This window comes from Neltuma alba, unplaced genomic scaffold (assembly GCF_004799145.2).
Source record: "Neltuma alba isolate B1F8T4 unplaced genomic scaffold, ASM479914v2 tig00012192_pilon, whole genome shotgun sequence".
Classification (NCBI taxonomy): domain Eukaryota; kingdom Viridiplantae; phylum Streptophyta; class Magnoliopsida; order Fabales; family Fabaceae; genus Neltuma; species Neltuma alba.
The window spans coordinates 362,096-385,552 of NW_021636732.1; the positions used below are offsets into that span (position 1 = coordinate 362,096).

At 36.7% G+C, this 23,457-nt stretch overlaps 2 protein-coding genes and 1 pseudogene across 3 annotated transcripts; all 3 read left to right on the forward strand.

Annotated features, from left to right (window-relative positions):
- Positions 1–1,789: 1,789 nt before the first annotated feature.
- LOC114724519 (stomatal closure-related actin-binding protein 3) lies at positions 1,790–8,804 on the forward strand. 2 transcript variants are annotated; one of them, XM_028910871.1, is made up of 14 exons: positions 1,790–1,805; positions 1,912–2,008; positions 2,721–3,014; positions 3,296–3,424; positions 3,794–3,886; positions 4,447–4,587; positions 5,519–5,587; positions 5,862–5,945; positions 6,363–6,543; positions 7,053–7,166; positions 7,282–7,340; positions 7,541–7,675; positions 8,010–8,159; positions 8,334–8,804. In XM_028910871.1, the coding sequence occupies exons 3-14, from the start codon at positions 2,730–2,732 to the stop codon at positions 8,364–8,366; spliced, it is 1,473 nt and encodes a 490-aa protein (XP_028766704.1). In that variant the 5' UTR covers positions 1,790–1,805; positions 1,912–2,008; positions 2,721–2,729; the 3' UTR covers positions 8,367–8,804. The 2 variants fall into 2 exon arrangements, with proteins under 2 accessions (XP_028766704.1, XP_028766702.1); XM_028910869.1 differs by lacking the exon at positions 1,790–1,805 and having other exon boundaries at positions 1,828–2,008.
- A 1,591-nt stretch (positions 8,805–10,395) lies between these two features.
- LOC114724589 (G2/mitotic-specific cyclin S13-6-like) lies at positions 10,396–12,766 on the forward strand. The gene is made up of 7 exons (XM_028910962.1): positions 10,396–10,505; positions 11,123–11,261; positions 11,352–11,412; positions 11,530–11,775; positions 11,858–11,983; positions 12,076–12,483; positions 12,584–12,766. Exons 1-7 carry the CDS (start codon positions 10,469–10,471, stop codon positions 12,764–12,766), a joined length of 1,200 nt encoding a protein of 399 aa, XP_028766795.1. The 5' UTR covers positions 10,396–10,468.
- Positions 12,767–12,830: 64 nt separating this feature from the next.
- LOC114724508 (calmodulin-interacting protein 111-like) lies at positions 12,831–22,307 on the forward strand (annotated as a pseudogene).
- Positions 22,308–23,457: the final 1,150 nt, after the last annotated feature.

Sequence of the window (23,457 nt, forward strand, 5' to 3'; positions counted from 1 at the left end):
TGTTCGAATAGCTTTTATATTAAAATGAAAGAGTAAAAATTAGCCAAGCAACGACATATAATGTCGCGAAAATGAATTTTTGTCGTGTCCATCCATCAAGCTACGGTTGAATTAGGCCCAATAAAAAGGAAAAAATTAGAAATTTTATCCAAGATAACATGTCAAATGTAACACTGGCTAGGCTATTCGAAAAGCGTGGTCCCTAAGGGATTAAAATTTTAAAAAAATTAAGAAAGTTTTTAAATTATTTATTAATTATAACATATATTATATAGTATCTTTAAAATATTTAATTAATTTATTAGATTAACTTCTAAGTATGCAGTTCGGATAAAATAATAAATATAAATATTTTAAAATAATTTAATAACTTTATTAAAATTTAGTCGATTGAGTCTTGTATTGAGCACCAAAAGTAGTAGTCTACATATGTCAAGTAATGTATGAATTTGAGAGTCACGGTTGTTGAATATCCCTCCGTCTTTAATATAAAACTTAGTTAACTAATTTTAAGTTGTTTATTTATAATAAACAAGTGTTGTTTTTATTAGAATACTTTTACTAATCATATATATAGCTAAACTATTATTTGATATAACATTTAATATGTACAGATACTATAATGATACTTTTTAAAAAATGATAAGTATAAAAAATAAAATAGATTGAAACCTTATATTTATAATCAAATTGAATGTTCGAATAGCTTTTATATTAATAGATGAAAGTAGTAATATCTAATTTACACAAATTAATCGTTTGCGCTATATAATTGCCCCAGGCGAAAGGCTGTAATTAGCACCCCCAATAACAAAGGATGTTAAAAATTAGAATATGCTTTATCCAAGATTAACATGTCATTGAATGTAACACTGGAATAGGCTATTCGCAAAAGCGTGGTCCACCGGAAGGGATAAAAAGAGGTTGGCCAGAAAAGGAAGCGATCAAAGAGAAGACTTTAGGAGCATCTCAATGTTACGTATAATTGCGATTTCATTATTTAAGTGAAGATATTTAATATAAAGTCTATTTAATTAATTTGATTAGATTAAAAAAATCAGGTAAATTAGTTAATGATAAAAAATATGACATGTTTTTTTTTTAAACACCAGGAAGTATCATTAGGGATAAATTAAGAAATACTGATAAACGTGAGAAATAAGTTTTATATTTAGGATCAAAATTAACTCAATAATCAGATCTTATATTATATTAAGGATAAGATAAGTAGTAGAATTCTTTTAGTAATATGTATCGGTCAAAGCGAGAAGTCAAAGGATCATGGTGGCGCGAGGTCGAAAACCAGCCATTGAACGACGACACCCCACCAAACACAATGCTAATTCGGATCCCAGTGCTTTTCAACCGAACACGAAAGTAAAAGTGGAATAATGAATAATCACACTAATAAAATTTACCTCCTTTTATTTCCCTTTCTTCTGTTTATGCCTGCTTTATTTCTCCCACTGCTTTACCCCTTAGCATGCGAATTCACCAAACGTGCCCCCAGCCTTGATGCTCTGTAAAGGAGCAAAAGAACCAGGGTGACCACCATCTCCAAGATATGCCAGACGTCAGAGTCATAAACTGCAGGACAGGGCCTACCCAGCTCACTGGGGAAGAACATGGTCCATTTCTGGGAGGCGGGCAATGCGCCTGGCTTTACTTTTGCATTTTTTACGATTTCACCCCAGGGTTGCACTTCCCCTATGAATGGCACATTAACAAATTACATATCCATTTTTTTCAGGGTAGACAAACGGGTCAGACACAGAAGCTTTTATTTTATTTCACCTTTTGAGAAAGTAACGCTAAACCTCCTCTTAAGATTCTTCTTCTTCTTCTGCACCTAACTCTCTCTCCCTTTGTGCTCCCCCCTCCCTTACCCGTCATCCTCTTTCTCTTCTGCAGAACGTACTGGTGAACTATCTGTTTGCTCTCTGCAGAGCAGCAGAACTCTCCAAATTAGCTTAGCTCTATGTTTTGATCAGACATTTGGCCACTGATTGTAAGTTCTACTAAACTCTCCAAGCTGCATTTTGTTGCATGCAGTAGAAACGGCCGAGCTAAGACTTTCCAGATGCTTTCTTGTTTGTTCAGCTGTGTGATTTTCCGTTTGCTTTTTGTTGCCCCAAGCGCATGTCCTACCTTCTGTTCTTATATTTGTTCTCTTGTTTCCTGTCAAGTAAATTAGGCAGAAAATTATTGTCAGGCAGACTAAAATTGGTAATGCGGGCTCTTAGAACTCAGTCATGTAGTTGTGTAGCTCGCAGTCAGTCGTTGCCAGTAAAAGCAAAATGTTCTCTTGCATGATCTCATATGAACTCCGCCTTCACTTTATCAACCCCCTCTCTGTCTTTATCACTGACTATTATGTCCCAGGCTTCTGAGTCATTTTTGCCTATTTTTTCAAATTATTAAGCATCTTATACAACTATGGTTATTATTTCTTAGAATTCGACTGGTAGCGACGGTTAGTGATTCTGATTTATAACCATGTAAGTCCTACCTTTTATTTCTTAATATTTTTTAACAATGATTTTACCTTCTTGCTATAGCATTGACGTCAGTGCAATAAACTTCACTAAGCCGTGGTTGATTGATTGCGCAGCCCATAAAAGCAATCTTCTGATCCTGAACATAAGCACACGGTAGATTCATTAGGGGAATTTCCTTCAGTGTTATCTGATACTATGTTATTTTCCATTCGCTTTGACCAGAACTGAATCATGACAAAGATAAGTCCTGTCGTTGAGATCAAGATGCCAATGGAAGCAGCTTTGCCAGTTTCAGCTGATGTGAGCTTTGCTTCTAACAGTTTCCCCAAATATAAACTAGGGCCTGATAATCAGGTTCTGGAGGAGCCAATAGAGGATAACCAAGGTCCTTTATTGAAGGAGGTTATTGAACAGGAAGCTTCCCATTTGTCAGAGCAGCACAAGCGTCTCTCAGTCCGTGACCTTGCCAGTAAATTTGACAAAAACTTGACTGCAGCAGCTAAGCTGTCTAATGAGGTTCTTCTTATTCAGCCTCCTTGTGGTCTGCAATTTCATATTCCTTTTCCATCAGCCATAGTTTATCAAATTCACATTAGATTTGTCCGTTTTTCCCCAGTCTTTGGTATACCTTCTCTATGTTCAAAAGATGGGTGTTACGAACTTGATCCCACATTTCAGTCAGTTCATTCATATCGTGCAATTTTTTCTTCCTAGAATATTTTGCAATATTGCTTGCTTCATATCTTTTATCAACTTCTGGCGGTGTTACAAACCACTATAATTTTCATGGAAATCAGGCAAAGCTGAGAGAAGTGGCATCCTTGGAGGGACATGTTCTTTTGAAAAAGTTAAGAGATGCATTAGAGTCCTTAAGAGGCCGTTTAGCAGGGAAAAATAAGGATGATGTAGAGAAAGCTATCTCTATGGTATGTATATCAAATTATTTTATTTATTGAGTTACTTCTTTGTTCGAAGTTTGAAATGACAAGCTCGTGACACACGCACACTGACACATGAGGAAAAAAAGCATGACTGATGGATGAACTTCCTTTATAGCCACTTCAGCTGACATAAAATTGAAACTGCTGCAATATGAAAGTCAACCGCCGACTTCTAAAATTACCCCTTCAATTTATTAGAAAGAAAGATGACAATAACCAATGACCATATGGAAGGTGGCTTGAATTTTTGGGTGACTGATTTTTAAATGCTATTCTCAGTGCGTGAATCAAGAGGAGGAATCACCCCTTAATTCTCTGTTACTCGTGCTAAGTGCTCATACTGAAACCATGCAGGTGGAAGCTTTGGCGGTTAAGCTGACTCAAAAGGAAGGTGAATTGATTCAAGAAAAGTTTGAAGTGAAAAAGCTAGTGAACTTTCTCAAGCAGGTCATCTATGGCAGTTTTACTTTGTCTTAAAGGGTTATTTGAATGCCTTTCTTGATTATGTTTCTCCACACTAAAAAACGAAGAAAAACCTTAATGGGTATATTATCTTGGTTTATCGATTCAAAGGTCAATCATTGTGAAGCCAAATTAAGGTTGGTACAGGCTATTTTTCATAAGAGCCCTTGAGTCTGAGTGATCACTAATTGCAATTTAGCACCATGTGTTCAACCAAGACAGTGAGACTGTTCAATCCTATCATTGGATACTAAATGCGGGTTAGGTCTTGAATATATGATCATTACATCATATGTACTTTGAAAATCAGTTGCACATGACTTAAAAAGATAATGCTATTGATTAGTGAGGGAGAATGGTTTTCTTTCTTCCTCTGTTCAAGGTAAAAATGTCTGAAATTTCTGCCAGTGGTGATGATTGCTTTGTGTTGCTTCATGTAGGAATCATTGTTTTTCCTTCTAAAGTATTCCCTAAATTATTATTATTTTTTATTTTGCAGTTCGTGCACTTTTTTCCTTCATGCTGAAACTTCCTTTGTTTTACAGGCTTCTGAAGATGCTAAAAAATTGGTTAATCAAGAAAAGTCTTTTGCTTGTGCTGAAATTGAGAGCGCTAGGGCAGTGGTGCTAAGAATTGGGGAGGCCCTGGAGGAACAAGAGAACGCTTCCCAAGCCTCTAAGACACAGGTTCTCACAAGCTTCTTAATTACATATGTATGCATGTGTGTCTTCTGATGTTTGCATCTATGGTTTGATGTCATGTGATCGAAGAATCATATGTGAGATATATGAAAAAACTTCCAAGTAATATGGGCTTAGGAAAGAAAATAGGAGTTCATTTTCTGTAAGGTGAAGAATCTGGAGTTTGGATACACCAGAGTTCTGGTAAAGTTTGGTGGGATAAGGCAAAACAAGCAATAGGGGGGAAAAAAGGAGGAAGAACAAGGGGAAAAAAGTCAGTGGGTGAAGACACTGCCACCAGATGACATTCTCCTAAGCAGCCCAGAACTCATGGTTTAAACAGTTAACCTTTAAGAAATTGATCTGCTTATTGACACTAGCACAACGCCACAACATCATCTAAAAGTTATAAAATATTGCAGGCTGCTTATTGCTCCCCCTGAATTTGAGATGTCTGAACTGAATGTGCCTGTCATATACATCCCGCGGCCCATCTTATATGACACATATGAATTTGTCTGACCTTTTGAGGAGTTGTTTTACATTCTTTGTACAAGGCATCATTTATTTCAGGGATTGCTTAAAAATACCCTCAACATTTTTTCGAGAGAGAAAATTGAATGATTAGGGTTAGAGAAGACATCTACTTTTAGTTTCTTTATATCAAAGCTATATGCACAATTAGGATCATCCAGAAAAGGAAAATGGGACTGAGAGTCAGCCAGCCAGTTGCTGGTTTGAGAGAGGCTATATTATTGTCACCGAAGGTGATTCTTGCTGATCATTTGCTTTCAGCCTTCATATCATGTTCTAGCATCCTTCAGTTTATAACAATAATTGGGTATGAAATTATACTAAAGATGCCTCATAAATACTGCGCAGTCATTTCCTTGTTGAGTATGGCAGATATACACTATCTGATGTTCCTCACTGTCAGGATGTGGGTGAACTAGTTGAAGAGGTTCAAGAGGCTAGAAGGATCAAATTGCTGCATCAGCCAAGCAAGGTGCACTTAGTTTCTTCCCCCTTATTATTGCTGAGTGGATTATTTTTCTTGATTTTCTGAATCACTGTAAATTGTATAATGATACCAAGTTTAATGATGATAACGATGGTGATGGTGATGGTGATGGTGATGTTGGCACTGATGGGATGATGAATTCCTCTTTTGACAGAGTTTTAATGAGAATGACAATAATTCACGTATATATCACATTCAAATACAAATACTCTTATAATGATGGAAAATTGATCATCACAGATCATTATGATATTTTCAGGTGATGGCCATGGAACATGAACTTCGTGCTTTAAGGGATCAAATTCGAGAAAAATCTATTTTTTCAATTAAACTGCAGAAGGAGGTTGGTTGAAATCTTGTTTTTACAGGCTGAGCTATGTGGATTATTCCAGTATGTAGAACGGTTGACTAGATCTTAAAGCAAGTTTTAATTCTACTGACATAGTTATGAACTGGCAGCTAGATTTTTCATGATTCTCTTAGCTGCATGATAGTAATGTTTAAAATGAAATATTTTTCCTTGAAAACTACGAGTTCTCTCTTCAGTATAGAGCATAATGCATCACATAACTTAGCACCATAACAAGCATATGATTGTGCAAAGCCATGTGTTTCTCTCCTAGTTAAGTCATTTGAAACCTGATGTAATTGATGCCTGAAGTACCTCATCTTCTGTACTGTCAGGTACCATTTACAACTAACAATTAACCTACAATTCTCATACTCTTGAATATTAATAAATTCATTTCCTCCTTTCCAGTTGACAATGAGCAAGAGGAGTGAGGAAAACAAATATTGTGTATATAAACTACATGGTTCTGAGACATTAGGTTCATGCCTACGAGTGCAGCCTTGCTCGGAGGAGGTGCCACCAATTTCAAAATGCTCATTTCAATGGTACCGCTTGTCATCTGAAGGCAGCTGGAGGGAAGCAATTTCAGGTATAATTTATTAAGTTTCTCTCTTAATCGATTTCATTTTTCCAGTTGTGGTCTTGGAAGTGGATGCTTTTCTTTATTGAGCGTAACTCATCACATAACGAGCATATGATGTATTTAGTTCTCGTTGTGCTTGTATCATCTGTCAGATAATATTTTCAACTCATTCTAGGTGTTCCTTCTGATAGTTCCAATTAAGTTTTTGCTGACATGGAAAAATTGGAATATATTAAGATTGAATGTCTCAATAAACGTATGGCTTCAATTAGGTTGCAGGATCATATTTATTATTTACTACCTCTATTCCTAATTATAAGGCCTCGTTTCTAAACTACAAACAAGGCTTTATAATTAGATCTGGAGGTACTATCTTTTTAGTTTTATGTTAGTCACTTTATATTTCTTATTTGAATTTAATCATCTTTTTTGCTCTGTTATCCAACGACCAATTAGTCTACCAGGATTTTGTTTTTTGTTCTTCCTCTGATGTTGGTTTTACTTCTTTTCATCAGGAGCCAACCGATCAATTTATGCCTCAGATCCCTCTGATGTTGGGCGAGTCTTACAAGTAGACATTATTTCCAATGGCAAAAAGCTTACAATAACGACTGGTCCTATTCAGCCTGGTTGGTCTTAATTCTGGATATTTTGTTTTTGCTAACAAATTGTTTCTGTTTCCCACGTTATTTATTGAGGCTTAGAGAAGTAGAAGTAAGAGGTTAACTATTTAATTTCTGACAGTTGCAGGACTTGGAAGCCATGTGGAGACACTTCTACGAAAGTCTAATTCAGAATTTAATGTATGTTATCCATAGTGTTTTCTATTTTCCGTAATTTTGATTCCTCCTAGCTGAAAAATAATTTACCATGCATATGGAAACTTATGATCATCTTGTTTCTTCCATTTCTGAAAATCTGACATAACTTTGTCATTACATGTCAATAACTGACATTCTTGACACAACAGTCCTTATGACGATTGGTTTTTTTATCTTGACAGGTAGTTATCTCTCAGATGAATGGACAAGATTACTCATCACATTCTGTTCATTCATTTCATGTGGGGAAAATGAGGATAAAGCTATGTAGAGGTTGGATAACAAAATCTAGAGAAATATATTCCCCAGCAATGCAGGTATTTATTTTGGCTATCAGCTTTCATACTTGTGCTGAGGATTTCAAAATTGAAAGTCAAAATCTACAATAGTTTATCTGATTGTTGCATTAATCCCTCTTGCATTTCATTAGAGTGGTTGTGATTTCTTCCCCTGGCATTGACTGTATCAATTTCTTTGGCATTCAGAACCGCTACATTTTATATCCTATTTGATATGACAACCTAGTAGAGAACTGTAAATATTGTCAAATCACAAAACAATGTTTTATTCGAATACGATGTGGTGAAGTACAAATTCTTCGATTTTTTTGTTTGGCTACGTTTGTCATGCTAACCTTGAATTGATTACCAGTTGTGTGGAGTTAGAAGTGATGCCAGTAATGCAGCGAAGGCAGTGTTTTGGCAAGCTAGAAAGGGTCTCTCGTTTGTATTGACATTTGAATCAGAGCGAGAAAGAAATGCCGCCATCATGGTTGCCAGGAAACATGCTCTTGATTGCAATGTACGTATCTTTTATCTCTCCAGATTATATATACGGATTCCTACACTAGCATTATTGCGCCAAGTTCCTAGCAATATTCTTCCCATAAAATGGACCCCTGGCCCCAGCATGCTAAGTTATTACTTGGTTCAACACTCCTATGGAAGTTAATAAAAGATGATCATTTCATGGCAGGTTGTGCTCGCAGGGCCAGATGATTTAGTGTAGAAGAAAACCTAACTGACTGAGTTTCAACAATTGTGAGTATTGTTCTGATTTTTGGGTGTGAGTATATAATACATGAGTGTGGCTATTTGGTTACGAAAGGGATGCTTTGGAGCCTTGTAATTTGGGTTTCTGCTAACTTGGTTGCATTTTTAGGCATGTTTTTTTATTTGCCTAATCATATGTTGTAACAAATCCATGTGGGGATGATCATTAGTTCATTTGTTTATTGTGTCTGATTTGCAAATTCCTGCAACAAATTGTCCATCTTTCAAGTTTGCCTCGTGACCTTCACTTTCTTCTGCAATGCTCAAGTGGAGCATATGATCATGCAGAAAACAGAAGGCAGTATATCAGGGCTTAGTTTCCTGTTGGGAAGTTATTCACAGTTAAAATAATATACTACGTTGAAACCCTCCTCAAATGGAGGTTGCACAGTGAGTGTGTGAATGCAATATGTCTTCCGTCAATTTATTTTACTTTGTTGTAATCATGAAACTTTGAAGAGGATTTGTTTAGCGTCTTCATCTGATATAGGTTCTAACTTAATTAGGAGTCTCAAGTCTCAAGTTTGAGTCCTGAGGATGTAGCAGCGTTGAATCTCGATAATAGTGGTCTCACTGGAAAGAATTTCACGTTACTCAATGAAGTTCTCTTAGCTCAAAAGACGCCGGCACCAATTGAAGGGTTATGCTTGTTTAGTGTCTTCAAAATAAGTTTTTTAAATTAAAAAAAAAACAAAAAAAAAATGTCACTAACAAAATATTGTTATCAATATCTGGATACGAACAAAAGCCTTTGTCAATACAATAAATTAGTATGCCTTCGCTACTTAGTTACTTTTTTGATGACTGGATATTGCCTATTCATACTTGAAAGTTTTCCCTAATCAATTACCGGAGCTTTAATTACAAATCATGGTTTATAATCTTCCCAAAAAGCAACGTTGATATTATCAATGATAATAGTAAGACTCATTTTTCGCATTTGTTTGATTGTGAAAATCAATTTTTGTTCATCCGGGAATTATTAATGTTGGAATCATTAAAATCAATTTCTAAGAACTTCAGGGAAGTCAGGACCAACCACACTTCCCTGGTCAATTTTTCTTCTTCTTTTCCCTTCGTCTTTCTAATATAGGAGGGAAGAAGACATAAATAAATAATTGTAAAAGAAATTCACTACAGACTCAAACACGCAAGGTGTAGCTGAAGTCACTATGTTATCAAGACTGATGCTATCTAACTATGAGATTGAGAAATGGCATCGTTCCAAGTATAACGAATGATCGAATAATTAACGCTCATATTAATATTATTTGGATATTAAATATCAATATTACATAAATATTAAATATTGATATTGACACTTTTTTTTTGGGAACAGATATTGACATTAATAATCAATATTGATATTGGGCGAGTGCCGATTTAAAGTAATGTTGGTGATATTATTGCTAAATTCACTCTCATATTTTTTTAATTTAATTTAGTTTTAGGGGGTGTTTGGGTAATTCCATAATCACTTTTCAAAAACACTTTTTTCGTAAATCGAGATAAATTTCTTCACATATTTACTTCGTATATCGTAAAAAACACTTCTGAAACTATGATTTTATTATTATCCAAACACTCCCTTAGTTAATAACATTTCTCCTGTACAGCTTTAAAAAATAAAAAATTGTTTTATAACATGGCGCCGCAGGTGTTTGCTTGCCTTCAACTGACAACGGGAGCGTGGACCATCCACGAAGCCCAAGCCATGAAGGCCCATTGCACATTATATTTCGTTTTTTATTTTTTTGGTACGCACTAGTCAGATGCTTTTTGAATTTCCAACGGCTACAATTCTCCTGTTGGAACTTGGAAGCCACATTGTGCCGTCCGATAAGGCTTGAGCATCCAACGGTTTAAAACTCGGCACTATTCGACCGTTAGAAGAGAAGAGAAGCGTCACCTCTCTCAGCTTCAAAAAGGAAGGGCTTTTCTTCTCCCTCCCCTCGTCCTACTTAACGAGACACAGACACGGAGAAAAAGCGCTAACTGATTCAGAAGGGGCTCTCTAAGCAAACCCAGAAGGAGAATCGCAGACGCAGAGTGTTGAAAATGGCTTCGAGACCCATCGTTCCACCACAGGCCAGAGGTACTCTGTTCCCCATCTTGTTCCCGTATCTTTAAATTTTTAGCCGTAAAATGTTCATTCTTTATCCATTCCTATGCGTGCTTCTTTTCATTCTTTGTTTACTGGGATTAGTATCCTTCACTTATCGTTTTTTCTCTTACATCTTTTGTGGGTTTGAGTGAAACCTGGTCTATCGCTTACAGACAAATGCGAAATCTGGTTTCACTGCGCTTCTCTAGGATTTGTCAATGGACAGCATCATTTGAGGATATAATTACTTGGTCGATTCGTTTTTTTCTCTCAAGTATTTGCAAAGACTGAACCGAATAGATAAGACAGGAAGTATAGTTCAGCGTAGAAAAGAAAGATCTTGTCCGGATTTTCGGGACGAAGAACGTCTAATACGAAAAAAGGGCTTGGGAAGAAGGCTGTGGGGAGTGAGGGGAAAGAGTCAAACTTATTTCTTGGGTTTATTTTAAATCTTTTCACGATCTCATCCACATGCAGAATGGGGCATTCTTTCTATTCTGGGTTTTTTTTTTTTTTGGCGTGGATGTTAAATCATTAACATTAATCTGTATTTATATCGATCTATCACCCCTGTTAAGATTTCTTATTTTTCTGGGCGAATCTAATAGGTGATGCAGTCGTCGAGGGAGGTAAGCAGCAAAAGAAAAATCCAGCGGCAGAAGGAAGAAACCGCAGAGCACTGGGCGACATTGGAAATTTGGTGAACGTAAAAGGAGTAGAGGTCAAGCCTAACCGCCCTATCACAAGGTCTCTCTCGCTTTCTATATGATGCTCATCTTTTATTGGTCATTGCAGTCTTGATCTTAACCTCTATTTATCTTTCTGTCGTTCTTTTAGGAGTTTCTGTGCCCAACTACTTGCTAATGCCCAGGCAGCAGCTGCGGCTGACAACAACAAGGTCTAGCCCTATTACTTGTTTCAGTTCTTGGGTCAATTGTTGAGTTTTACATTCACTGGTATAATGGCTGTATAGGATTAATCTTGGGTTGCTTATTTATTTGTTTTTAAATTGCAGAAACAAGCTTGTGCTAAGGTGGATGCACCTCTTCCGGTCGTTGATGGAGTCGTAGCTGCTAAGAGAGTCGCACCAAAGCCGGCTCAGAAGAAAGTCACCGTTAAACCAAAGCCCGAGGAAGTCATTGACATAAGCTCAGAAGAAGAGGTAGAGAAAGAGAAGTCTCCGAACAAGAAAAAGGAAGGAGATGCCAACTCTAAGAAGAAATCACGCACTCTTACTTCCGTACTCACTGCTCGAAGCAAGGTTAGTGGGGGTGGAATATCCTCCTCGTATGGCGCTGCCTTATTTTTAGTGAATTCTCAGTCCATACTATGTCCTATTGCAGGCAGCATGTGGTCTGACTAAGAAGCCAAAGGAGCAGATTGTTGACATAGACGCAGCTGACACTGAAAATGAACTTGCTGCAGTTGAATATATAGATGAAATTTACAAGTTTTACAAGCTGGTCGAGGTATAAATCACATTCCCTGAATTTAATAAACTCGTTATGTCTGTTTGCATTAATAAATAGCAATTTTGATACATCATGCCTGTGTGATGCAGCATGAGAACCGGCCTCACGATTACATGGACTCGCAACCTGAACTCAACGAGAGGATGAGAGCTATATTGGTGGATTGGCTGATAGATGTCCACAGAAAGTTCGAGCTCTCGCTTGAGACTCTTTATCTCACCACCAACATAATTGATCGCTTTCTTGCCACCAAGACCGTGCCAAGGAGAGAACTCCAATTGGTTGGCATCAGTGCCATGCTCATGGCATCCAAGTATGAAGAAATATGGCCACCTGAGGTTAATGACTTTGTTTGCCTCTCAGACAGAGCTTACACTCACGAACAGATATTAGTGATGGAGAAAACCATATTAAACAAGCTGGAATGGACTTTGACTGTGCCCACCACTTACGTTTTCCTTGTTCGTTTCATCAAGGCTTCCATTCCTGATGAGAAAGTAAGTTAATGACCTTGTTAATTCAAGGCTTTTGTGGTCAGTGCTTCATTCTTCTCACGATGGAAACTTATGGTCGTTGGCTTTCATTTGAATTGTTCAGTTTGAAAACATGGTCTATTTTCTTTCTGAGTTGGGAGCCATGCATTATGCCACCATAATGTATTGCCCATCAATGGTTGCTGCCTCAGCAGTCTTAGCAGCTCGTTACACTCTAAACAAGAACCCCACTTGGAGCGACACCCTGAAGCTTCACACTGGATACTCAGAAGCACAACTAATGTAAAATATATTGCCTCTGTTCCCTTCAGTTACAGCGGAATTCATTTTCTCTCAGATATTATTTACTCATGGATGATGATGTTGATTTCCTTTCTTATCAAACAAACAGGGGTTGTGCTAGATTGCTGGTGAGCTTCCACTCGACGGCTGAGAATGGAAAGCTCAAGGTGGTGTACAGGAAATACTCGGATCCAACCAGAGGAGCTGTGGCATTGCTTCCTCCGGCAAGGAATCTCATGCTTGAAGATTCCGCTCCTAATTAGAAGGGAAAAAAGGGATCTGCTGCAGTAACATTTGTTATTATTTTTTATATCTTTTTATTCAATACGAGACAGAAGTCTGGCTTTGAATGTTTGACTGCATTAATTTCTCACGAATGGGGGTTTAGACATTTGATATTTGTTGTTGGATAAAATGGTCTCACTCTACTTGGAGATGCAAAAGCTTTCTCAGTTCTCGCTTTGAAACGAGAGCTTTTGCGTATAGTGCTGAGATTTCATTGTAAAGTTGAGGTATAACTGCTAACTGTGTATCAATACATTTTCTCAGACTGGAATTACAGCGGAACATTGTTGTAATGTTTCCCTTGTAACGGCTTATGGGTAGCACTGCTGCAATGTTTGATTGCAAATTTAGTTATCATTATTATTATTCTTTTAAATTAATATAAATATAAATTAGCTTCAGCCCGTGAAATATAAATATTAATATCACATATAAATGGGGGAGAATGACCAAAAAAAGAACTGACCTCCTAAAAAAATATATTATTACTATTTTTGAGTTAAGTGTAGCAAAAACCTATTAAAGTGCAGGAAACAAACAGAATTTAATAATTTTCATGTTCATTTTTTGTCATTTTTTCTATAAATAATGGAATTAATAATTTTTAAACAATTATTTAATGTCAATACATTTACAATTTTAACACCCCCTAACCATGTAAGTTTTAACCCAAAAAAATTAAAGTTATAGTTTTCTTTGCCATCAATTATTTTTAAACTATAGGAAACAATATGAAAACTATAGGATTAATTTATTCTTTAGAAAATTGGGCAAACAGACTGAAAAGCCAAATTATTTTGCGTAACATTACTGTGTTTTAAAATTTTCATTTAATGGACCAAAGTCTTTTAGGGGAAAGGTGTTTGATTAGGAACCGACAAACTTGGCCACACCGTAACGTTGCTTGCATGAAGCCTTGTCACTTCCTGCTCGTTTTCTCTTCCCCCATTCTTTTTTTCTCTTCTTTCTGGAAAAGCGTTTTAGTCTTTTTTGCATTCGTACACAGTTCTTTCTCAGAATCACCATGGCCTCTTGAAACCAAAATGTCAGACTCAAAAAAAGAAAAAATTGTAAGACCCAAAACACAGTCATTTTACTTTTTTTTTTTTTTTTTTAATTTAGAATCTGCTCAAATCATTTTGAATTTAAAATTAATTTCTACGGAATTAGTATCCAAATATTTTATTGATATGGTCTTTCAATCAATTTTTCTTTTTTCTTTTAACATTTTTTTAGAAAAAAAACTTCAATTAAACTTCCTTTTCTGACCAAATTAAAATGATCTCCCTAACAAAGATTATTTATCAAATTAAGTATTCTTCTAATTCCTAATATAAAACCTAATTAACTAATTTGAGTAGATTAAAAATATTAGTTAAATTAAGTAATATAAAATTTTTTCTAAAACATCGTAATCATTTTTCTAAATTTCCTCCATCCCTCCCTCTTCTACTAATTATTGTTAAAAAACATCAATAGAGTTAATTTGAAAAAAAAATTGATGAGTATGTGAAATACTACCTCCGATTCTTAATATAAAATCATGTTTGACTTTTATTTTGGTTCTAAATATAAGACCTCAATCCACTTTGTCTCTCATATTTATACATTTTTTGCCAAAGTAGCTATTCTAATAATGATAGTTCTAATCAATACACTTGATTAGCAATGATATTTTAGGAAAGACAACACCTATTTAAGATAAATAACTAACTCCATTTACTTCCTTAATCTCCTCAAATTAGTTAACTGGCTCTTATAATTAGGACCGGAGGTAGTATATCTTATATATAGGATTAATATCAACTTTCAAATAAAGTTCTATATTAAGACCATAAGGGTATTATCTATAAAAAAATTAAGAAGAATTATTATAAAACCCTAAAAAAAAGATAATTACTAAAAATCCTAAGAATTATAATATGTTTTAACTCGTCATTAAATTTTTTTTAGTAATTATTTTATTTTTTAAATAAAGCTCACAGTAATCCTCTCAAAACAGCTCGACAAACATAAGAAAACGACGGCGAACGAGGAAAAAAATTAAATAAAGGGGAAAAAATTCAGGCATTCAATTTAATCAATTAATTTTAGGACGTTATCAGGAGGGAAAAACCGTTGCCGCCAGCCCGCCATAAACCCTAAACCCTCTGGCACTGCCAGCTCAGTCGTCGATTGGCCTCCCTCACAAGCGAGTTTGAGGGCCATATCGTGTGTTGAATCCCCTTTCTTCCCCTTTCCCTCATTCATCTGCCTTTATCGAGTGTCCTTTGGTTGCAGCAAATATTTGGCTTCTCAGTCTCACGTCCTGCAAGGTCCGTACTTCTGTTGCTACAACACCCAATAACTTTTGAGTCCCTTACTCCATTAATCTACTCAGTGTAAATATTCTTTTCTCGAACAAACCAAATTTTAGAAAACGATCAAAGAATTCTGAGAGGAGAGTTGGATAGAATCTTTTGTTGATTACGTTAATTTGCGTGGTTTGAATTGCAAAATATTGCGGTCTGATATCCTGGGATGTTTTGAATTTGTGTGCCTTTGCTTTCTTTTGAAAAGAAAATAGTTATAGATGCCTTCGAAGGGAAAAAAAGCATGCCAAGGCACAGTCGAGGCTATCAGCCTCTGAAGTGGCCTCTCCTCGTACACCGTCATTGACTCCTAACAGAGATTCAGATCTGAGTGAAGAAGAACTTATCCTTTCTTGTGAAGAAGCATCAAAAATATTCCCGCCTTTCATTGGCAATTCTGCTTTTGTTGGCGATATCAGTGCTGTGGAGCTGAAATCCAAAGGCTGTAAAATCTGGCTTTCTGAGTCTTCCATGGTTTCTTCTTGCCTTGCGCCGGGTTCCATTGTGTCGGTAATTTTTCCATTTGCTAACTCAATAATAATAATTACAGCTGCAATTCTCGTCTTTATTTTCTTGCATCTATTACAATGTAAATGTAAATTGGTGGTAGATGATTGATGAATAAAAAAGGGTTTCCTAAATTTTGACTTTTATCTGCTGGTCGCAGAGAATATATGATTCATGATGATTTGCAGAAGACTCTAGCATGTCCAAAGCACTCACTTTTGAGATCTGATTAGCATTATAACATTTTATATAGATACCAGATCAACGAATATTGAGTAATGCCATTTTTTGAACGCAAGACACCTAGTCAGTTATCCAAGGCTAACATAGATTTCCATACAAGATTTTTATTTTTATGGTTCTACTTTATTTTTATTTTCGTGGTCGTCCTTTAGTCTACTTCATCTCATCATATTAATTCAATTGGCAGGTTTCAATTGCATCTCCGAGAAAGAAAAATCTGGATTCAGATAGCTTTCCTCTTAAATCATTAACAAAAGAATGTGCCCGATGCTATGGACTGGATGCTGGGAACACTTCTGATAGTGTTGCGGGGAACTACTTTGCTCTTGCACTAGTTTTTCCTTCTAGCAAGGTTTGTCTGGCTACTTTTCAGCCATCAAACATTTGAAGTGCTACTGTATTAGTATAAAAACTGATAACAATATAAGCACGAAATTAGAAGGAGGTTTAATGTCATTATATTATGTAGTTAAGGAAATCAATTCTAAACTATGAGCTAGAGTTACCAGGGAGATAAACATTCTATGGGAATCAATTTCTGGAAGTAAAAGGGTTCCCTGAGAGCATTTTTCTGGGGGACATTTAGGAGTAAGATTAAATTGTATTGTTGAATTTTTGGATCAGGTCTCCTTTGTTCAACAAATACTGTGAGTGAAGAAACGTGGAAGCTAATAATTAATAATTATTGATACCTTCACTGTCAGGTTGTTAGGGATTTGTTCTGGCTAAACCAAACTAGACCATAACAGCCACTGCTTCTGAGTTGTATTAAAGTTGTAGATGTTGCTACCAAGAAGGCCATGAGAAAATCCATGGAGGAGGATTTTCTTCAGGATTGAAAATCCACTTAGTGTGCCCTGCTTCTGTGAGATTTTTCTTACTGGTTTTTGTAGTTTGGAAAAAGCAAACCCCTGGAAAAAAGGGGGGGGGTGCCTGGATGCATGCATGTTTTAATGGTGTTTGGGGGTAATCGCTCAAATGTAACAATAGCATTTTAAGATGCAAATTCAACTTTTCTATGGCTTTTTCTTGTTTCCTGGGCTTGCTAGAGTCACCGCCCAGCGGGAGGGTTCCCTTCATTGGTTTTACAAAGGGATAGGACATTTCTTTGAAGCATGTTTATTCTTCCCTATTATCCATGCATGTATGCCTAATTTATTTCATTATATTTACTTAGGTTTTGAAGAATGGAGTACAAATTTCCTCAGAGCTTTCTCATACCATGGGATGCCCTACTTTTGGCACACATGTTTTCATTTATCCGGTGCAGAATCAGTGCCTATCTTCTCTTGTAAATGAGAAAAATCAACCACGTTCTACAGAAGATAATAGCCTGCTGGTGTATGATTGCAAGGACTTGTATCTTCAGCTGGCTCCTTTGAAGAATGGATTACCCATGAAAATCGGTAACATATCACCAACAGACTTGTCTGCAGCAAAATTCAATCTTCAATTTGGGAATGAAAATGTTACTTCTCCTAAAACACCTTCGAATGGATTGAAATTGTCTAGTTTTAGTGATTTATCTTCACCTATATTTGAAGATTCTTCTTCTAGCATACATAATCAAAAGAGCCAATCCCTAATTTCATTTGATCTAAGGGAGGCATTGGGGGATGAAAGCTCCAAAAAACTACTGCAGACATGCGCAATGTCATGGTTGTATTCCCGTTGGTTACTACTAGGGAATATTGTGACCATACAAATATTTTCAGAGCTGTGCGTTTTCCAAGTAATAGGAGCTACAAGTGTGTCAGGAGACCAGTCTACTAATTCATCAAGTGAAATTAGTTCTTCTTACCGAGAGGGTTCTGACATATCAGAGCATACAAATCATGCTATTATTGTCACCCGTGAAACAAAGGTATCTTTATCTTTGCCATCAAATGTGACTTCTGATGAGCTGATTCAAAGAGATTTATCTAAGGTGGAACTCAGGGAGAAGGGCACTAAGGCTAGTGTACCTAATAATATTTCAAAATTGGGTGGTCTTTCTAAAGAATATGCAGTTTTGAAGGATATAATTTTGTCTTCAGTAAAAAATGACCTATTAAGGTATGCCTTGTCTGTTGGATATTTCAACCTGTGGTATGCATGCAATGTTGAATCATAGGAATGCCATGCTAATATAATCAAATTAGAATCTGACTTATATTTATCATTGTCATATAGTATCAATTTATGTCAATGGATCAAATTATAAGTTCTATTCTCATATGTATCATCACATGTATATACGCCCATGCATTTCTGCTTACATATGCTACTTGTCTTTCCAGTAACTTTGGGTTACGAGCTACAAAAGGCGTTCTTCTTCATGGTCCACCTGGCACAGGAAAGACTTCACTAGCTCAATTGTGTGCTCATGATGTGGGGGTCAATCTTTTCTGGATAAATGGACCTGAAATTGTAGGCCAATATTATGGTGAAAGTGAGCAAGCATTGCGTGAAGTTTTTGATTCAGCCATTAAGGCTGCACCTGCTGTGGTTGGATCTTGTCAAAGCTCATTTATTAGCTTCATATTTTATTCATATTTGGATGAAATTCTGTGTTTCTGATGTTGATGTTTATGACTTGTGAGTTACAGTTCACAAAGGAAAAGCTTGTTATAGAACAAGGGATTTTAGTGCCAATTGATGAATCTTCAAAACTAATTCCTGATTTTTTTTTTTGGGGGGGGCGGGGGGAACTAATTCCTAATGATGATTCAGCAACTGACTTGGTTAGCAAAGCCTGCTATATTTAAGCAACTGAGAGTTATTTAGCAGATATGCTTCACTTGAAGGACATTTTCTCCTGTTGATTTTCTAGAGTTGTTGAGCAGTTATCACGTTCCGTTGATATAAAAGATTTATTTTTATACAGTGCTATGGTGATTCCCAAACATTTTTTGTTAAAATTTTTATAATTTGATTACTTGTGGTTCTTTTTGAAGTGTTGTGCTTGATTTGCTGGGAGTAGTCCAACTTGTTTCAAACCATGTTTGTGGTTCCTCCAAGCGCCTAACTGAAGGAATTTCTATTACAGGTATTTATTGATGAGTTGGATGCTATTGCCCCTTCAAGGAAAGATGGTGGTGATGAGCTTTCTCAGAGAATGGTTGCCGCCTTATTGAATCTCATGGATGGAATTTGTAGAACTGAAGGATTACTTGTTATTGCTGCCACCAACAGGCCTGACAATATTGAGCCTGCTCTGAGGCGGCCTGGAAGATTTGACAAGGAAATTGAAATTGGTATGATAACATTGCGGTGAGAAGGTAGTACATGGCTTTGATTTTTTTTGGTTCGGAAGAAAACTGGCAGAAACTTCTTTTCTTGGGGTTGAGGGTTGGGTGTGTGGTGTATGTTTCTTAGGAGATCAAGCTTAATTCTTCTCCCTTGTGACTGATAGAATGGTAAGGGGCATTGTAGGTTTCCTAGACATGCTATTCTCTTGTTTCTATTTCATTTCTCAATTTAATTGGGCTACAGCTTTTTATTATTTAGTTTGAATTCTTTGCAGATTCACAATTCAACTAACACCTGTGTCTCCCTAAAAATTTATACTTAGGTGTGCCATCTCCTCTCCAACGTTTGGATTTGTTGCTCACTCTTCTCAGTGAAGTGGATCACGCTCTTTCAGAGATACAAATTGAATATCTTGCCACAGTCACACATGGTTTCGTGGGTGCTGATCTAGTTGCCCTTTGCAAAGAGGCAGGCTTGGTTTGTCTTAGGCGTCATTTTAATTTAAGAAGGATTGGGATAATTGCTGCTATGATGGAACATGCTCACAATATAAGGGTCAGCAACCTGCGTTGCTTAAAGATGAAGATGACTCAAGAGATCATTCTGGCCATTCACCTTCATCTGTTTCAGAGTTATCAGTGGCTTCGAACTATTTGCTACCTTCTTGCATGACAGGTTTAACTTCTGACAATATGGAAATAGTTCCTGACAGTGGTGAGGATCATAATTTGAAAGTAACTTACGAAGATTTTCAGAAGGCAAGAATGATAATAAGACCCAGTGCCATGAGAGAGGTAAAATTTGTGTTATGAGTGGTTTTCCAATAAGATGTGGAAGCAATCAACCTAGATCTGCGTTATAAATTTGTGCTTGTTTTGACGATGTTTTCATTAATGTCCTTTTTGGTTCATATGAGGGTAGTCTATGTCACGTAAAGATCAGAGGTAATGTGTTAAGAGTCGCAGATGCCTTGAATTTTCCAGCAGATATGTTCAACTCACTTCATTGGATTTATATTAACAAGAAATTTTGTCTTTACGAAATCCTACATTCAACTGCAATGGTAATTTGTTGTGATATATTAGTCTATGGTGTAAAGTACGGGTCCATGTGTGAGGACTTCCTGAGAAAATATAGTGGAAAGTGTTTGCAGTTCTATTGATCTGCCCTTTTTTGTGGGGTAAATTATTGAACCTAAGGAGCCTTGTGATCAGAAAACAGTCCACTATACCCAGATGAAAGCTGTATTTGTTGTTTAAACTTTACTGTCTTCTATCAGGTAATCCTGGAGATTCCTAAGGTGAAGTGGGAAGATGTTGGTGGCCAAAAGGATGTCAAAGCCCAGCTGATGGAAGCAGTAGAATGGCCCCAGAAGCACCATGATGCATTGAAGCGTATTGGGACTCAGCCTCCAAAAGGTGTGTTGATGTTTGGACCTCCAGGTTGTAGCAAAACTCTCATGGCACGTGCAGTTGCTTCTGAAGCAGCAATGAATTTTCTGGCTGTTAAGGGTCCGGAACTCTTCAGCAAATGGGTAGGTGAATCTGAGAAGGCTGTCAAATCTTTGTTTGCAAAAGCAAGGGCAATGCTCCATCTATTGTATTTTTTGATGAAATAGATGGCCTTGCCGTCACTCGGGGGAAGGAAAGTGATGGTGTTTCAGTATCAGATAGAGTCATGAGTCAACTTCTTGTTGAATTGGATGGTTAGTGATAATTCTGAATCAGTAGATATGTGAGTGGTTGTTTTACATATAGATGGGAAATAGATCAAGATTTTGGTTTGATTAAAAATAATTTCTCAGGTCTGCATGAAAGAGCTAATGTCACTGTCATTGCTGCTACAAATAGGCCAGACAAGATTGATCCTGCCCTTTTAAGACCAGGTATTCCATCTGTCTTTCAGTTGCTCTCACGTCTATAGAGACAGAAAGGAAGAGGGAAGTGAATAAGTTTTCAGTGATTGATGGGGGAGTGTTACAGGACGCTTTGACCGTCTGCTGTATGTGGGACCTCCAAATGAGATTGACAGAGAAGAGATATTCCGCATTCACTTGCAGAGAATCCCATGTTGTTCTGACGTAAGCCTAAGAGAACTGGCTTCTCTTACAGACGGTTGCACTGGTGCTGATATATCACTAATATGCCGGGAGGCAGCTGTTGCAGCTATTGAGGTTTGTCTCCCAACAATGGTGGTTGATTTATTAAAGGGGTGCCTCTGAACTGAATAATTGTGAGCAACTTGTGTTTGGATAATTAAAAGATTCGGTTTTGTTGTGACCCATTTATTAAATAAATGATTTCCGAATCATGGCATGTGGATGGGTGTTTTTTTCTTTAAAAAAATAGAATGATTTATAGTATAAGCAGTTGAAGGGAAAAAAAAATCTCTTATTTTTATAGCAGAACCTCATAGCAAATACCTAAGAAACTTTACACGTCTTGTCTAAGTTTTAATTGACAAGATTGAGCATAGAGCTTGGCTCTATTGCAGCCTGATATATTTTTACGGCATATGTTAAAATCAAGTTTTTGGTGATTTTATTAGGAGAGCCTAATGCTTCGGCAATAACAATGAAGCATTTGAAGACGGCAATTAAACAGGTGCAGCCAACAGAGATTCAGTCTTACCAACAGCTGTCAGCTAAATTTCAAAGGGCTGTAGGCACCTGTGATGTAAAACATGAGGGCAGCAACATGCATGTTCAAACAGATCTACTTGGCTCCCCATTGGGTAATTATTTTTAATATTACATGTTATATTTCTATTACCTTTTTCAATCTTGTTTTCTTTTTGGTTGTGGAAAAATTAACTGAAATTGGGTGCTGATGAGACAGTATTTTGCCCTGGCCAAATTATCAAGAGTAGCGGGTTCTGCACATGTTGGTGATTTATTAGGAGAGCCTTAATGCTTCGCTTCGGCAATAACAATGAAGCAATTGCTCTTAGTCGACAAGATACACCCTACATTTTCAGTTGGATTTAGTCTGACAGTGTCTCATCCTCTATGTTGGTGTTCCTAAAACAGTACGTATGTTTATTGTTTAGTGCTCAGCTGCGAGGAGAAACTTTCCTTCCTCCGAAATGCTGAGATTATGCCTCACAAGCACACCCCCATGCTTCTGAGTCCACTGACTCAGTTGTCTTGGTTCAGTTTTTTCAGTTTCTGTCCTGTCCGAATCTAAAGCAACTTGGCTAATGTTTCATCATGCCAACCAAGCCTTTGCATGCCCCTCCAATTGAGCCTAGTCATAGAACCTAGCAACATTCTGGAGTAGATCGATTGATTGCTTTCCCCTTCCCTTTGAATTTCCCCAAGTGTATTTTTCAGTATAAGAAGGGAAAAAATAGAAAGTATCAAGTAACTTTCTGTTTATTATATTCCTAATGATGCAGGAAATTCATAAGATCTGCCAAATTGCTTCTCTATCGGTTTTCAGTGGCTGTTTTCTATTCGACAACTGCTTCATGTGGGTAGTCACAGTTCACTATCATGCTGGTTGGATTCTGGTGACCAGGCTCACGTGCCTTGTTCCATAGTCAATGGAGTGAGTGAGTCGGCCTTACTGCACTTTCTGCAACTTTTCAAAGTCACAACGTAGATTCTGAACCAGTGTCAAAAATAGAAAATCAGATAAAGCAGACAGGTCTGTTAGGCCAATTTTTTTTTAGGCTGCATATTTTATTTGATATCATTGACCTAGCTTGAAAAATTGGTCAATATTAGATTATTTTGGAAGACGTGTCAGGTAGCCCTTCTTGATCTGAAAAATCAGGTTTGTTCGTCATTTCAGCTTTTTATACTTTCTGTGGGTTCTTCCTTTGTCACACGAGTTAGTGCTGCAATTATATTTGGTGAGAGAACTTTATATACGGATTTTCATCTTTCCCCTTGTTGAAAGTTGATAGGACCCCGACGAAATTTAGGTTGACTTATTCAAGAAGACCGAAACGGGGGAGAGAGAATGACGGACCCAACGTCTAGTTTGTTATTTGTGATTCTTTTATCAGTTATTTTTTATTTTCTTGGTTCCTATCCTTCAGGATTATTAGTTGCAGAATAAGTGGGATAGACCCA

Excerpts from the sequence above, each read along its gene's own strand:
- LOC114724519 (XM_028910871.1), top strand. The coding sequence starts at position 2,730 with ATGACAAAGATAAGTCCTGTCGTTGAGATCAAGATGCCAATGGAAGCA. Across the intron at positions 3,887-4,446 it reads TAGTGAACTTTCTCAAGCAG|GCTTCTGAAGATGCTAAAAA; the intron begins GTCATCTATGGC and ends TTTGTTTTACAG. Across the intron at positions 7,676-8,009 it reads TATATTCCCCAGCAATGCAG|TTGTGTGGAGTTAGAAGTGA; the intron begins GTATTTATTTTG and ends ATTGATTACCAG.
- LOC114724589 (XM_028910962.1), top strand. The coding sequence starts at position 10,469 with ATGGCTTCGAGACCCATCGTTCCACCACAGGCCAGAG. Across the intron at positions 11,413-11,529 it reads CTGCGGCTGACAACAACAAG|AAACAAGCTTGTGCTAAGGT; the intron begins GTCTAGCCCTAT and ends TTTAAATTGCAG. Across the intron at positions 11,776-11,857 it reads TACTCACTGCTCGAAGCAAG|GCAGCATGTGGTCTGACTAA; the intron begins GTTAGTGGGGGT and ends GTCCTATTGCAG.